The sequence below is a fragment of the Leguminivora glycinivorella genome, chromosome 25, assembly GCF_023078275.1.
Source record: "Leguminivora glycinivorella isolate SPB_JAAS2020 chromosome 25, LegGlyc_1.1, whole genome shotgun sequence".
In the NCBI taxonomy this organism is placed as follows: Eukaryota; Metazoa; Arthropoda; class Insecta; order Lepidoptera; family Tortricidae; genus Leguminivora; species Leguminivora glycinivorella.
In genome coordinates this window covers 4,665,361-4,680,792 of record NC_062995.1, presented here as the reverse complement: position 1 = coordinate 4,680,792, position 15,432 = coordinate 4,665,361, and the positions used below count along the sequence as shown (strand labels likewise).

The window sequence follows — 15,432 nt, the reverse complement described above, 5'->3', positions numbered from 1 at the left end:
TGCATTATTAAATAGTGTCCACCGGTTATATATGGTAGGCGTGTTCAGTGGATACATGTAGAACTCAACATCATAGTGTAATAATGAAAAAATGGATCCGTTACAATTGTCCCCCAGTCGAGATTTGCGCTGTACCTTATGTTAAGATAGTCATTAGATCTTATTTTTATTTATTAGTAAAATATAATTGAACTCGGCAAATAAAGGATTAAAAAAAAGCAGAACTATAATTTTTACACATTTATTTCATGACACTTAGAATACACTCAGACTTTTTATCTAAAAATAGTTCATTACTAAGTATTCCCAAAACAAGGTTTTCATTAAAATACATATACTTTAGGTGCATTCGGGTCATTCCGAAAGAAAAAAAAATCCCGAAAAAGGTTGCGTAGGTAAGATGTGAACCGTTCTCAAATTGTAGTTATCTCTAACAACAATACGTTACGGAGTGTGACCGATTAGTATCTTGTCTACGCATCCAAATTTAAATATTTTTTGGATATTAATTTTCTAAAATTACCCAAATACAGCTGGAATACAGTACCATTTTTAGGGTGCGCGCTCACGGGCGACAGTTGCTCGGCGACTTTCGTATTTGTATGAAAAGTTGCGTCGCCTCGTGGGCGCACTTTCATACTAGGCCATGGTCGCGACAAACAAGTTGCTACGAGAAGTTGCCCGTGTGCGCACCCTCTTAGATTGTTTTAAGAATAAGTGTTGAAAAGTAGATAGGTTCAATCTGTACACAACGAATGACGTTCTACCAGTGTAATTAATACATTAAGGGCCAGTTGCACCAAACCGTCTGTCACCGTTAAAGCATTCGTTAAATTTTATAGTATGGGAAGTTCCATAGACTTCTACTGCGTGACGATGATGTGTCTGTCAAATGTGTGATCCAACTGGCCCTTAGTAGTAGTACCTACATTAATAACATTTAAAAACATCGCTAAACTTCGTTTTTTAGCATTAGAGAAATACCTCACCATTGGGAAATAAAATAAGTCACATACATATAATAACTTCTTCGACCTAGGGTTTTCTCGGTCTAGCGCCACGGTCTGTTTTTCTGCTCAGTCTTCTCCAAAATAACTATTTCACGTTAAAAACTTTTTTCTACTCCCGAACTGTTATTCGTTTTTTACAGGGTCGTGCATAGATCTTTAAAACCCTACATAAAAGTCTATTCCCCAAAACCAGCGTCCGCCGGCTTTCCACGCATGCGCGCAGTATAGAAAAAACTGAAAACGCATTGTTTGGCTCTGTAACCATGGCAACGCATTGTTATAACGATACTGCGCGCGGGAAGGCTTTGGGCAGCTGAGCTGACAGTGCAAACCTTAGCGTCAAAATAAAAGAAACAGTGTGAATTTCACGCAAGTTATTCAAGAAAACTATTAAAAACCAAGTGCATGGTCGTAGAAAAAGTATTGTATGCAACGGTGTTTAACTGAGTCAAAAAACGCCTGTTGCATAAAATACTATAAAATCGAATATGGACAGTTGGATTAAGACGTGAGCGTCAGAATGGCGGGTGTACATCAAGCAATCCTGGTGTCGTATACGTCAGGAGTTAGTGCTAGCAATGTGCCAAATGTGCGCCAAAATTTGAGCAATGTGCTCTTTGAACTCCAGAGATATTTAAGAAATTAATGACACCCGCCATTCTGACGTCAGGTTGGCGGGTGTACTTCCAGTTCTAGCTAATGGCTGCTTACTCGAGGGTAGAAGTACTGCCTAAGGTTAGTGCTCGCAATGTGCTTCCACATGTATGAAACACACACTAATTCAGAGAGCCGTTGAAGAGTAATATGGGATTGAATAATTATATCTATAAGTATCACTTTTTTGTGAAAAGCGCCTGAATGTTAATGCTGCATTGCAGGTAATGAACATTGCTATTTTATTTCATCAGGCGTTATAGACATCTTTATTCAATCCCATATTACTCTTCAACGGCTCTCTGAATTAGTGTGTGTTTCATACATGTGGAAGCACATTGCGAGCACTAACCTTAGGCAGTACTTTCACCCTCAAGTTAGCAGCCATTAGCTAGAACTGGAAGTACACCCGCCAACCTGACGTCAGAATGGCGGGTGTCATTAATTTCTTAAATATCTCTGGAGTTCAAAGAGCACATTGCTCGAATTTTGGCGCACATTTGGCACATTGCTAGCACTAACTCCTGACGTATACCACACCAGGATTGCTTGATGTACACCCGCCATTCTGACGCTCACGATTAAGACAATAAGATTCGACCGAACTGCTGTCAAACTTCGGGTACTAATACTGGCTGTGTGAGCTGTGACCACAGTATAATAAAGTACTATCGTGCAATATAGCCACTCCCGCTCCCCGCTGAAAGTGCCCCCCACCCGCTCTCAGTTACCTAACAGTTACCGCCTGTCAAAAACGCGAACAGTTGACCTGTCATATCTCACTCATACAAGCACGATACGCGTTCACCTACACGAGCTTAGACTGTGTGTTTGGGAACGCGCCCCTTTCATATATCGCTTGTGTCCGAGCTGTGCTGTCTGTCGCGTCATGATTAGAAAAAAATAATTTTAAAAACATCACAGTCGAGTCAGGAAGGTCAAGCCAAATTCAGTGCTCAAGTTATTTATGTAAATTTCCTGATTGTACAAAAAATCTAAAAACTGGATCAACAAGAAAGAATATCATAGAATCAAGTTACAGAATTTCACGACCATCGGTTGATAAGGTAACTACGACTTGTGGGCATTTTCAGAATTTGGGTCCCCCCAATTAGCAAAAGTTGTTAACAAAAATTAACTCGCTGTCAGTTTTGTGACGACAATTAAGACGATACGGTAGGGGTCAATTCTCCATACAAACGCTCTCGACTATTTCCTCCCTGGTTTTTGAAGATAGAGCAATGATTTTTTCAACACAGATTGTTATTATTTTTATCTGTGTCGGACCGTTTTGATTTTTTTGATATTCTGCTTTTTAAAGACTCTAAAGCCAATCAAAAATTTCCAAAAACGGCCTTTTTCATTGTGGCGCAAAAAAGGTGTGATACTCAAGATTGGTAACAATTAACCAAAAAAGCTAAACGGTCCGACATACAGGGTGTAACAAAAATGGTGGTGATCCGTTTAAGGGCGTATTCAGTATCGTATTCTCATCAGGAAAAAGTAGGATAAATTTTTTTTTTGCAAAAATTCTTTTTATCTTTGTATGGAGATTCGACCGATTCGCGCGGCCCGGGTCATACAAAAGTGCTTACAAACTACTTTTTCCTGATAAGAATACGATACTGAGTACGCCCTTAAACGGATCACCACCATTTTTGTTACACTCTGTAGATTATTTCATTGTTATTCAGATTCTCACACTTCGTTCCGATTGATTAAGTTTTGAAGGAGGAAAGAGTCGAGAGCGGAACCTCGATTTTAAAGATGTTTTTGAAATATCTTTTGACCGAGTTGTTCTTAATGGTCAATTTTTTTTCGATAAATCTAGTTAATAACACTTGTATATTTAACTAAAATTCCCAAGTTGAAAGGGGGGCTCCTTTCCATTTTAGCATTTTCGCTACCGTATCCTCTTAATCATAAGATCTGTCTAAAAATGTACTTTTTTCACATTATGAATGTAGATTATCGCTTAAAGTTTATGTAATTAACATTAAAAACAATATATTTATTGAAATGTCGTGCTCACAAACGACTTTCGTGTATATAAACGATTCGTCACTCCTCAGTATTTTATAGTAATTCTATATTAGCAAATCGTTTTGACAGTTCTTAAATGAAGCTGATTTGACTAGTAAAGAAACTAGCATATAGGCTACTAGACTCATATCGAATTTGTACAATGAATGATTGTCTTCTGTAGTATTTGACATAAAAAACAATATTTATAGATTTTGGGTATTAAAAGTGTATGATGACTACGTATTTTCGATTAAAAATGTGTGTAATTCTTCATTTATTTTGGCCACCGTAAACGCTGTCAGCAATGTAGTGACGTCATCGAATTCGAACCTTACTGCATGTCAAAACAATCACTGACATATTGAACTTTATGCCTTCATACTTAAAAAGTCAGAAAATGTTGTTTTCGAATAGAATGACCTGATGCGCAGATAATTAACATAACTGTGTTGTTTTCGTCTGATTACTTAAAAGTATACTTTAAAAAAATTTCTTGCTGTTCTTAAGTCATAATCATAATAAAATATGGTAATATTTTATTTCGGTTAATTGGACAGTGCCTAATCATATAAGACAGACTTTAAAAAAAGATCAAGTAGCATATTAGAGATAGCGTAGTTTCTCAAATTGTAAAACGAAGTATAGCGTGTGAGTTACTCTACTTGGCCGTCTTGGACACAGTGGGAACATTTATGGGGGTACACACAACTTTACCTACAATACTTCTACAGTGTGTCACCACCATACAGGCATTTATTAAGACTGGTAATAATATGATGCATTAGCAATGAAATCGTTTTCGTGTATCAGTAAACAATTATTACTGCCCTCATAAGGCAATTTGCGGTATCCCAAATAAATTTTTAATGCAAACATATACCTTAAGTTTTCTAAATGACAGTTCCATTTTTAAACGCATTTGATTTTGAGATACCGCTAATTGCTTTATCGGGGCTGTTAATTTAAAGAACTAATTATTAGTTCTTTAAATTAACAGCAAAAATAGTTTTTTTTTCGAAATCCGCACATTCAATGTAATGCGTGCACTTCGCACTGTCAATTGCCCTTCCTTGACAAGTGACTGTGCTGTGAAGTTTATAAAAGTACTAACTTTTGCCCGCGGCTTCGCACGCGACAAAAAGTAGCCTATATCACTCTCCATCCCTTCAACTATCTCCACTTAAAAAATCACGTCAATTCGTCGTTCCGCTTGGCCGTGAAAGGCGGACAAACAAACAGACACACACTTTCCCATTTATAATATTAGTATGTTTTTTTTATCAATTCAATTGAGGGCATGGTCTATTTTATTGCACTCCTTAAAAAAGCCCACTTGCTGGTGACACACTGCATACTTTATTGATATACAGGTATACTCTGTCAAACAAGTTTGTCAGTAAATAAGAACAAAGAAAACTATATGCATCCTTTTCTTTAGGGTGCTAGAGAAAAGGATACCTATAGTTTTCTTTGTTCTTATTTACTGACAGACTTGTTTGACAGAGTTTAGTAGGTACGGTCACGGACTTTAATTGTTGATCATAGAGGAATAAGTAAGAGAAGAGTTGTAACTTCATACATAAGTAAATGCGGGTTATTTGTATAGGCATAGTTAAGTGACATCTAGCGACAATCACGCGTCAACTAGCGTAAATTATCAATACCACTATTCGACACTAGGTGTCAAGTGCCTCGTCTGTCAAAAATGTTATATTAAAACAGTTTACAACTTACGTTACAAGCAGAAGGAATTGAAAACAGAGTACTGATTAATACTATTGTAATATTAGCTAAAAATTGTTGAGCAATAGACTTTTTGTTCGTCGCGACATATATTGACAAGTAGCAGTACTGATAATTTACGCTAGTTGACGCGTGATTGACGCGTGAATGACGCTAGATGTCACTACACTAACTAACACTAACTTGCATTTACTGATGTATGGAGTTACAACTCTTCCCTTACTTATTTCTTTATGCTTATAAAGGATCTCTAAAATTATCTGATATAAGTCCAGAATATACAGTGTGGAAAAATCGAATGCCACATGGATGGCAACTACCTTAAATATTGTAAATAGCACATTTTGTGTAAGGGAGACGTTCCTTTGTTTTTAAAAACAATAAATTCGGCATTTAAGGATTTATGAAAAATCGCTTGCCTCAGTCTGGACTCGAACCGGTCAAATGTGACAAAAAATAACGTGCCGTATTTTATGATGCAGATTGAAAGGGTTACTGATAAGGTTCATTTTTCTCTAAATAACAAATACAATCAGAATAACGGAAGGCCATGAAAATTTCTTCTTAATTGCGGTGCATTTCACGTGACGGGTGAGATCAAATTTAAAAGGTAATTGTTAGTTTTCATGGCCTTCCGTTATTCTGATTGTATTTGTTATTTAGAGAAAAATAAACCTTACCAGTAACCCTTTAAATCTGCATCATAAAATACGGCACGTTATTTTTTGTCACATTTGACCGGTTCGAGTCCCGACTGAGGCAAGCGATTTTTCAATTGTTTTTAAAAACAAAGGAAAGTCTTCTTTACACAAAATGTGCTATTTACAATATTTAAGGTAGTTGCCATCCATGTGGCATTCGATTTTTCCACCCTGTATACTTTAAATTCATTGGTAAGATTAAAATTATTTATATTACAAAAAATGCTTCGCATTTAAAATTAAATATTAGTACTTATCTACTTTAAAGTAAATAATACAACTACATTATGAGATTGAAACCATAAAAATGCTTCATTACATAACTACGATATATTATAATTATATTATAACTTATTCTGTAGAACTACGAATATATCTTAATATCTAAGCGTAAATAAATATCAATTAATATTATAACAAGCGAAATATATCACATACTTATCCAAAACAGTAGGTATTTGTAACTTCGGCTATTGCCAACTTAGAAAGAAAATTCGATAAATTAAGTTCATACAATTATGTAGGCAATTTTTTAACATGCAACTTATCCTTGGTATATGGAACATATAACTTACTGTAAACATTTTATCATCATCGTCATTTTTGCATTAATATGAATAGTTTTGTATATTTTCTTAATTACTTTTGGAACACAGAATATCGTGTTGCACACAGAAATTCAAACGGCAACGGACATCGTTCTCATTTCAAAACTACTATGTGTTTTGAATGTTTTAGAACACTACCAGTGGGATTAGGGTTGCAAATAAAAAAAAAACAAATGTTTTTTTTAATTGTGAAAAAAAAAATATGAAAAAAAACCGAGCACCATGGTTTTTTTTCTAAATATGTTTTTTTTTTTTCAGATGAACAAATAATTCGACAATAACGGTTTTTCGTGAACTGTAACGTGTTTCAATAACAATAACGTACATTTTATTCGATTAACATTTAGTATACAAAAGTTTATTGGGGAATCCCCGATGCGGCGTGCAGCGTGGAGAGGCGGTGGTGTTGCCAACAGAAAATAGTGATAACTACCAACTACAGATTTCGTAAATGTTACTTTTATAAGACCAGAAATTAAAGCTATTCGAATAAATTCATTTAATAGTTAACATTAAGTCTAAAAGCCGTATAAAAGTATTAACTGCTTTGCAAATTTTGAGATTTCGTACATTAGAAAAAAAACATACTCCAGAAAAAGTACTGTTTTTTTTTCAGAGTTTTTCCAAGTCAGAAAAAAAACCGTTTTTTTGCAACCCTAAGTGGGATATATCACCACAGTGACATTGACACTTGACACTGACAATTTTGTGCCTATTTCTAGGTTGATGTTACATTGATATTCAGCGTCAATATTTCCTTGTTGAACAAGCAATGAACGGTGAAGTGTGACTGTCGGGGTTCACCCCTGACAACAATGTCGCTCAATGGATCCAGCAATTGAGCGTATGGCACTGGTCCCACCGCGAGCTAGTAAGCTATGAGCTATCGGCTATAAAAACGAACAAAAGATAAGCACTCCCGCGTAAATAAAAGAGACACGGCGATATTGATAGCTCACCGCTGGCCGAGTAACAAACATCGCCGTGTCTATTTTATTTACGCGGGAGTGCTTATCTTTTGTTCGTTTTTATAGCCGATAGCTCATAGTTTACTAGCTAGCGGTGGGACCAATGCCTAACTAATATTATATTATTTTTATACTTTTGTATTTTAGCCATGCGAATTAATAAATAAATCATAAAACGTGAGAAACTCATTGGTTCTAATTACACGTTAAATAAAACCCTGAATATTCGAGTAAAGTGACTGTTGTTGACTGTCTTGCTGATTTACAGAACCCTATACTAGTCCAACGCAGTCAGTCTCATTCGGTTCCTTCACAACCCCCTACTATCACTACTACTTCTATAAAACCTTTTTTTTTTTCAGTATAACCAAAGTTTTCCGCCATACACACGAGGGTTGTTACATTTTGGTGCCGTGACAAGGATTAAAACCGAAATAAATTACACATATGAAAGAAAAAGTGACCAAGTCCTCTGGTGCCTGAGGCTGGAATCGAACCAGCGTACTTTCCAATCGCGGGAAATGCCTCTTAATCCGCTCGGCCACCCAGGTCACAGCTGTCGAGGTCGAAATTATCTCTCATATGAGTAATCTATACAAGGACTCGTAGCGCCGTGACAAGGATTTTCAAAATTTTTAATATAGTGAACATTGAACAACTTTTAATACCCCTTTAACGCCAAGGATAACTAATAGGGTCGTAGATTGTAGTGTCTGCGCTCAGCCCGGCTCGGAATTTAGAATAATTTCGTAAAGTTAAAATTTTGTATTAATTATAATTTATTTACAAATTAAAGTTATGCAATTTGAATTTTCAAATACTGAAGGATACATGTTTTGACCACTTTGCTAAACGAATTGATATAATTTTGTATAGACATCAGTAACATTTGATATTTACTGAAGTAAATCATTAAAGTTAATTATATTCAGTTATGCAACTATGCATTGGTCAAATATTTTGTCGCATACATAAGTATAGGGTAGGTATTTCAGCTAAGAACTTTTAATATATTTTTTTTTGTAATAATTTACCTCATTTAGTTTTAATATCAAGAGATCTTTTTTGTAATGTTGTTAGTAATGTTGCAAGTTATGTTTTTATCATCTCAAGCCAGAAAGAAACTAATTTTCTTTTAATAGGTACTGCGTGTAGTTATTTAATTTTGCCTTCAAATCTCGATATACACTTGAGCGCGGCTCCACTTTCAAACTAAAGAATCTATACCAATTATGCTCCCGGAAGCTAAACATAAGCTAGCTATAGATAACCATCCTAAATTCAATCTTTCTTCTGATATTTACTATAAATCACCCTACAGTCTGGCCGCAAACTCCTAAAAGCAGCCACACCAGCATCAGTTACATTAGTCTCCGACAAATCTAGCAGCCGAAGGAACGGCGCAGATGTAGCTAAATGATCTAGACTTCTATCTGTGATAGTCCTAAAACCTGTAACGCTTAGCTGCATGAGTGAAGATCTATCAGGTCTCGCACCGGGCACTTGAGCGCCAGGGTAAGGTCCATTAGGGCCTATATGAACGTAGTTAATGTCTTCCCCATCGGCTCTGCCAAATCTTCTTATAGCGGAGTCAGTGACGAGCGAAGTCGCGTCGAGATGTGAGCCGGGAGGGGATAGGAAGATGTTCCGATCCATGCGGTTAGAGTGACGGTTAAAAGATACCACGTGTTCGTTGTCTAAGGATAGACGGTAGACGGCGTGGAGACGTTGGCCTACGTTGACGTATAAGACGTGATGACGGGGTTGAGCTTCTTCTTCCTGCAATTAGAAAATTGGAAACGTTAATATTTATTTGGAAAGTTTAGGTTTTGAGGGGTGTTACATTTTGGTGCCGTGACCAGGATTTTCAAGATTGCAATCTATGGACTATATAATCTATAGAGTTTATTAGTATTTTGAAAATATCTTGGGTATATTCAAATTTTGCGTCGTAAGCGCTCAGGGGCCTAGCGGTAACAGCGTGAGACTTTCAATCCAAAGGAAAGCTGAATTAGTCGGAAGTGTTCTTAGCCATGTTGGATGGAAATAGGTCCACTATGTCGGGGTTTTATCAAAATGTAGGTTAGGTTAGACGTACGTACGACAATTGAGAATAAAATTTGTCAAAAACCAACTTTTTTTCATGTTCTACAGATTATTGCTTAGAGTTTATATTAAATAACACAAAACAATACTTCTATTGAAACTTCTAAACTGATGGGGCATTCCACGAGAAAGTCGCTTACGACATGCTTTTGCTTTGTATGGCAGCTATATCAATCAAATCCGTGAAGCTCGAAACAATACTGCCAATTGGTTAACCAGTCATGAAAGGTTGTCAGGCACTGACTCTTAGCGTCTTCAGAAGTATTAGAATAATTGCATGTCGTAAGCGACATTCTCGTGGAATGCCCCTGATATAGAGTTAATTTTTGTTAACAAGTTTCAATAATTTTGGGTCCCAATTTTTGAAATTGCCTCTGTTGACGACCGGTCTGGCTCAGACGGTAGTGACCCTGCCTGCTGAGCCGCGGTCCTGGGTTCGAATCCCGGTAAGGGCATTTATTTGTGTGATGAGCACAGATATTTGTTCCCGAGTCATGGATGTTTTCTATGTATATAAGTATGTATTTATCTATTTAAGTATGTATATCGTCGCTAAGCACCCATAGTACAAGCTTTGCTTAGTTTGGGGCTAAGTCGATCTGTGTAAGGTGTCCCCCAATATTTATTTATTTATTTTTATTTATTTACTAACCTCTTGCTCATTATCTTCATCATCCTCTTCTTCCATCTCTTCTTTCGAAGTACTAGCACCCTCATTAACATTTGGCTTAATCAGATTCTGCAAAGGAACATCGTCATCGGAACTAGAACTGTCATCGCGTTTCCGTTTAGACGGCCCTGGACTAGGCGATCTTGTTCTACGTTTCTGCGCTTTCACTTTAGAGTTGCTGCTTGTCTCTGTGTGTGGTGTCATAGATATATTAGCCCCCTGTGTGCGCACACAAGCTTTTTCATTAGAAGATCCACCAGGTAAGTTTGAGTCATTTTGATCTTGCATTGGAGATACGTTGATTGTTGGATCGTTTGAGGTACTGGGGCGGTTAGTGGGTCTGGGTCGGGGGTTTGATGCGCGGCGTGGTGCGTTGATGATCATAGTTGGTGAGCTGAAGACTGCTGGTAATGAGCTGTTGACAAAATACAGTAAATAAACAAACTATTAGAGCTATTTATTTATTTATTTATTTATTTAACCTTTATTGCACAACATAAAGTACAAATGGCGAACTTAATGCCTTAAGGCATTCTCTACCAGTCAACCATTGGACCAAACAGAAACTTACAATTGCTATTATAACATTTTCTTGGATTAGTTTTCACAGCCACGTCCTAATTCTTAAAATTGACCTTTTGAACACTAACGGCTCAGCCACGATATTGGTCTAAGCGCGACAGCGGTGAGCGGCGGCCATACATTGGAGCGAGACACAGCGATGGGACTTTTCATTCGCACGTATGGCTGCCGCTTACCGCTGACGCGCTTAGACCAATGTCGTGGCTGGGCCGTAAGAACACCTTTAAAAAGAAATAAGAATAAGAAGCCAAAGATGTTATTTTTTTTATTTTAAATAGGCTACTAGACTCGTATCGAATTTAGCACATCAAGTTATTGTTTTATGTAGTATTTGACTTCAGAAATCAATTTTTATAGCTTGCGGGGCTTAAAAGTGCGTGATGACTGTGTATTTTTTTTAAATTATGGACTCCGAAAACGGTATTGGCCAATGGAGTGACGTCACATAATTCAAATCAACTATGGAAATTAGAGGTAGTAATCTGATCTCCATAGAAGCAACCTCTATTGTATTAAAATTCATAGTCGTTGACGGGTGTGACAATGTGAAATATTTTTCTAAATATACTGACGTCATGTCATAGATATTGTATAGATTAATATGGCTGATGTTGTTTTTGCCTGATCACGTAAAAGTAAACTTTAAATAGTTTTTTGCGGGTTTTTAAGTCATAATAAAATATAGTACTATTTTTTTTCGTTTAATTAGACAGTAATTAATAATATAAGACATACTTTGAAAAAGGGTCAAGTAGCCTATTGTTTTTGCTCATCATTGTTATGGTGACTTTTGAATTTGGGATGGCTGTATTGTTGTTTTCAAATGTTCGAAAGCTCCCGGCGGACTTACGGCACACCTCGGACACTGGCGATCAAATACATGAAAGAGGTGTATAGGTAGAGGCGCGTTCCTAGCACACAGTCTAAGCTCGTGTAGGTGAACGCGTACTATGCTTGTATAAGTGAAATATGACAGGTCGACTGTTCGCGTTTTTGACAGGCGGTAACTGTGAGGTAACAGAGAGGGGGTGGACGGCACTTTCAGCGGGGAGCGGGAGTGGCCATACTGTACGATAGTACTCATTATTATACTGTGCCTTTTGTATGGGGTAACAAAAGTGGAAATCAACTAAAATGTATGGAAATTCTGGGAATCTTTTTATCTCCTATTGAGATAGGAATTGCTCGTGATTCTGAATACAATCGACCTAAACATCCCTTAAAATATCAATTTAAAAATAAAGTCAAAAAAAAGAAACGAGAAACAACAAGAAAGAACGAGAAAAAGAGTGTACTTGAGGAGACCGAACTATAATCCCAATAAGACCTTCCCTTCGGTTTGGAAGGTCAGATGGCAGTCGCTTTCGTAAAACTAGACGCCGAATCTTTATTAGTTGTCAAAGCGGGCCCCAGGCTCCCATGAGTCGTGCCGGGACAACGCATGGAGGATGGAGGGCAGGAGGAGCGAACTCACCCGCCGTAGTCGGAAGAGCCATTGCACTTGGCCTGCCAGGTGTGGCCGTTGTCGTCCGAGCAGCTCTCGGGGGCGTCAGAGTCGTCATCTGGCTCCTTCAGTTTGTAGTACTCTGGCTCCTGCAACATAATGAGAATGGTTTAGGGAGGACTTATACAAAAAATAGTGGAGATCTACACTATGTAACATAATTGCCGAAGATAAATCCTACGGCTTATACATTACCTTCTATAGTACCTTTAATTTTTCATGGTGTTTATTTTAAAAAAAGGAAGTGGTATTCGTAACCGCTATTCGATACCGGTTATGCTCTTAAATGGATCACCAGCATTAATGTTACATCCTGTATACGCAACTATGGGAACAAATCAAATTATTTTTAAGAAAAATTTTGATTTGTGTTTTTTAAGTAGTCACACTACTATATATAAATTAAAAATCGAAATAAGATGACCGGCGTCTTTAGCAATCCGGGCTAACGCCATGAACCCCTAGGCCACCTCGCCACTACTCACCTGGTCCTTTACACTCGTCCCGGCAGGCGGGCGGGTCCCGACTAACGGGCGCTAGCCACAGGTGCAGAGCGTGCTTAGCCAGCCCAGCGCTAATACTAGTCACCAGCTGGACACCAGGTCTACTCACCTGGTCCTCCCACTCGTCCCGGCAGGGGGCGGGTCCCGACTAGCGGGCGCTAGCCACAGGTCGCAGAACGTACTTATCCAGCCTAGAGCTGATACTGGTCACCAGCTGGACACCAGATCTACTCACCTGGTCCTCCCACTCGTCCCGGCAAGTGGGCGGGTCCCGACTAACGGGCGCTAGCCACAGGTGCAGAGCGTGCTTATCCAGCCTAGAGCTGATACTAGTCACCAGCTGGACACCAGGTCTACTCACCTGGTCCTCCCATTCGTCCCGGCAGGCGGGCGGGTCCCGACTAACGGGCGCTAGCCACAGGTGCAGAGCGTGATTATCCAGCCTAGAGCTGATAGTGGTCACCAGCTGGACACCAGGTCTACTCACCTGGTCCTCCCACTCGTCCCGGCAGGCGGGCGGGTCCCAACTAACGGGCGCTAGCCACAGGTGCAGAGCGTGCTTAGCCAGCCCAGCGCTAATACTAGTCACCAGCTGGACACCAGGTCTACTTACCTGGTCCTCCCACTCGTCCCGGCAGAAGGCGAGTCCCGGCTAACGGGCGCTAGCCACAGGTGCAGAGCGTGCTTAGCCAGCCCAGCGCTAATACTAGTCACCAGCTGAACACCAGGTCTACTCACCAGCTCCTCCCACTCGTCCCGACAGGCGGGCGGGTCCCAACTAACGGGCGCTAGCCACAGGTGCAGAGCGTGCTTAGCCAGCCCAGCGCTAATACTAGTCACCAGCTGAACACCAGGTCTACTCACCAGCTCCTCCCACTCGTCCCGACAGGCGGGCGCGTCCCGACTAGCGGGCGCTAGCCACAGCTGCAGCGCGTGCTTATCCAGCCTAGAGCTGATACTGGTCACCAGCTGGACACCAGGTCTACTAACCTGATCCTCCCACTCGTCCCGGCAGGCGGGCGGGTCCCGACTAGCGGGCGCTAGCCACAGCTGCAGAGCGTGCTTATCCAGCCTAGAGCTGACACTGGTCACCAGCTGGACACCAGGTCTACTCACCTGGTCCTCCCACTCGTCCCGGCAGGCGGGCGGGTCCCGGCTAGCGGGCGGCTTGGCGGGGGCGAGCCACAGGTGGCAGAGCGTGCTCAGCCAACCCAGCGCTGACACTTCGGAATCGCCTACTGGGGAGCCGCGGAGATCTAGTGACTGAAATCATAAATAAATAAACAAATCGTCATTAAATTAAAACGGGACTTAATCGCGTAAAACTTACGTTTTATATTTAACCCGACGTTTCGGACATGACATTACGTCCGTGGTCACGGGTAGACTGGCTGGGAGTTGTATCAACATCTTCTAGCTGTACGAGTTTTTCGAACTACCCGCACTTGATTGTCATCAGTCACTTTTACGCTAGGGTTGCCACTCTGCCTACATACAACACTCACGACATCCGATGGTATGAGACGGGAAGTTTTCTCACGTTTACACTTGCTAATCACTGGATTCCACGAAGATGAAATCCCTTGCCCTTGATTTTGATTGAAATTACGATGTTTCCTGATTTCAATCGCTTCACGTACTTTCCTGCTATAGTAAAGACGTTCAGTTGAAAGGACTTTGGGATTATGCAGTTCAATCCAGTGGTTCGGTCCTGACTCTAGCAAATGCTCGGCAACCGCAGACTTATTTATTTGTCGTTTTTTGACCGCCGCGATATGTTCTTTGACCCTTTCCGCTATGGTGCGTTTGGTTTCTCCAATATAAGAACTACCACAGCTACAGTCAATCTTATAAACGCCTGGCGTCTGATATGGAATAACATCCTTTGCTGACCTTAGTTGCCCCGCCACCCTCGACAACGGCATGTACACAGTCTGTATCGAATACTTCTTTAGTATGGTACCAACCTTGTCTGTCACTCCCTTGACATAGGGCATAAATGCCGGTCGTCTTGCAACATTCGGATGCTTCTTCGCAGGCTTTCGTCTCGGTTGCCGACAATCGACCCCGTACCCATTCTTCCTAAAAACCTCCTGAATGAGCTCAAACCAGGTCACAAAGGTCATGTGCTCTGTTGTTTGTGACCCTGAATTTTTAGAGAGTGAGATGTCACACATTCAGGAGGTTCTTAGGAAGAATGGGTACGGGGTCGATTGTCGGCAACCGAGACGAAAGCCTGCGAAGAAGCATCCGAATGTTGCAAGACGACCGGCATTTATGCCCTATGTCAAGGGAGTGACAGACAAGGTTGGTACCATACTAAAGAAGTATTCGATACAGACTGTGTACATGCCGTTG

The 15,432-nt window shown here is 39.9% G+C and overlaps 1 protein-coding gene across 1 annotated transcript in view; it reads right to left on the bottom strand.

Moving 5' to 3' along the window:
- Window positions 1-8,336: 8,336 nt before the first annotated feature.
- The window catches only part of LOC125239231, a 48,331-nt gene continuing 41,235 nt past the window's right edge, over window positions 8,337-15,432 (bottom strand). Inside the window, exons 9-12 of the mRNA XM_048146763.1 lie at window positions 14,191-14,337; window positions 12,542-12,660; window positions 10,468-10,900; window positions 8,337-9,488 (exon numbers count right to left, since the gene is read on the bottom strand). Of these exons, the coding sequence (XP_048002720.1) occupies window positions 8,991-9,488; window positions 10,468-10,900; window positions 12,542-12,660; window positions 14,191-14,337 (1,197 nt within the window). The 3' untranslated portion in view covers window positions 8,337-8,990. The remainder of the gene's footprint in view (window positions 9,489-10,467; window positions 10,901-12,541; window positions 12,661-14,190; window positions 14,338-15,432) is intronic.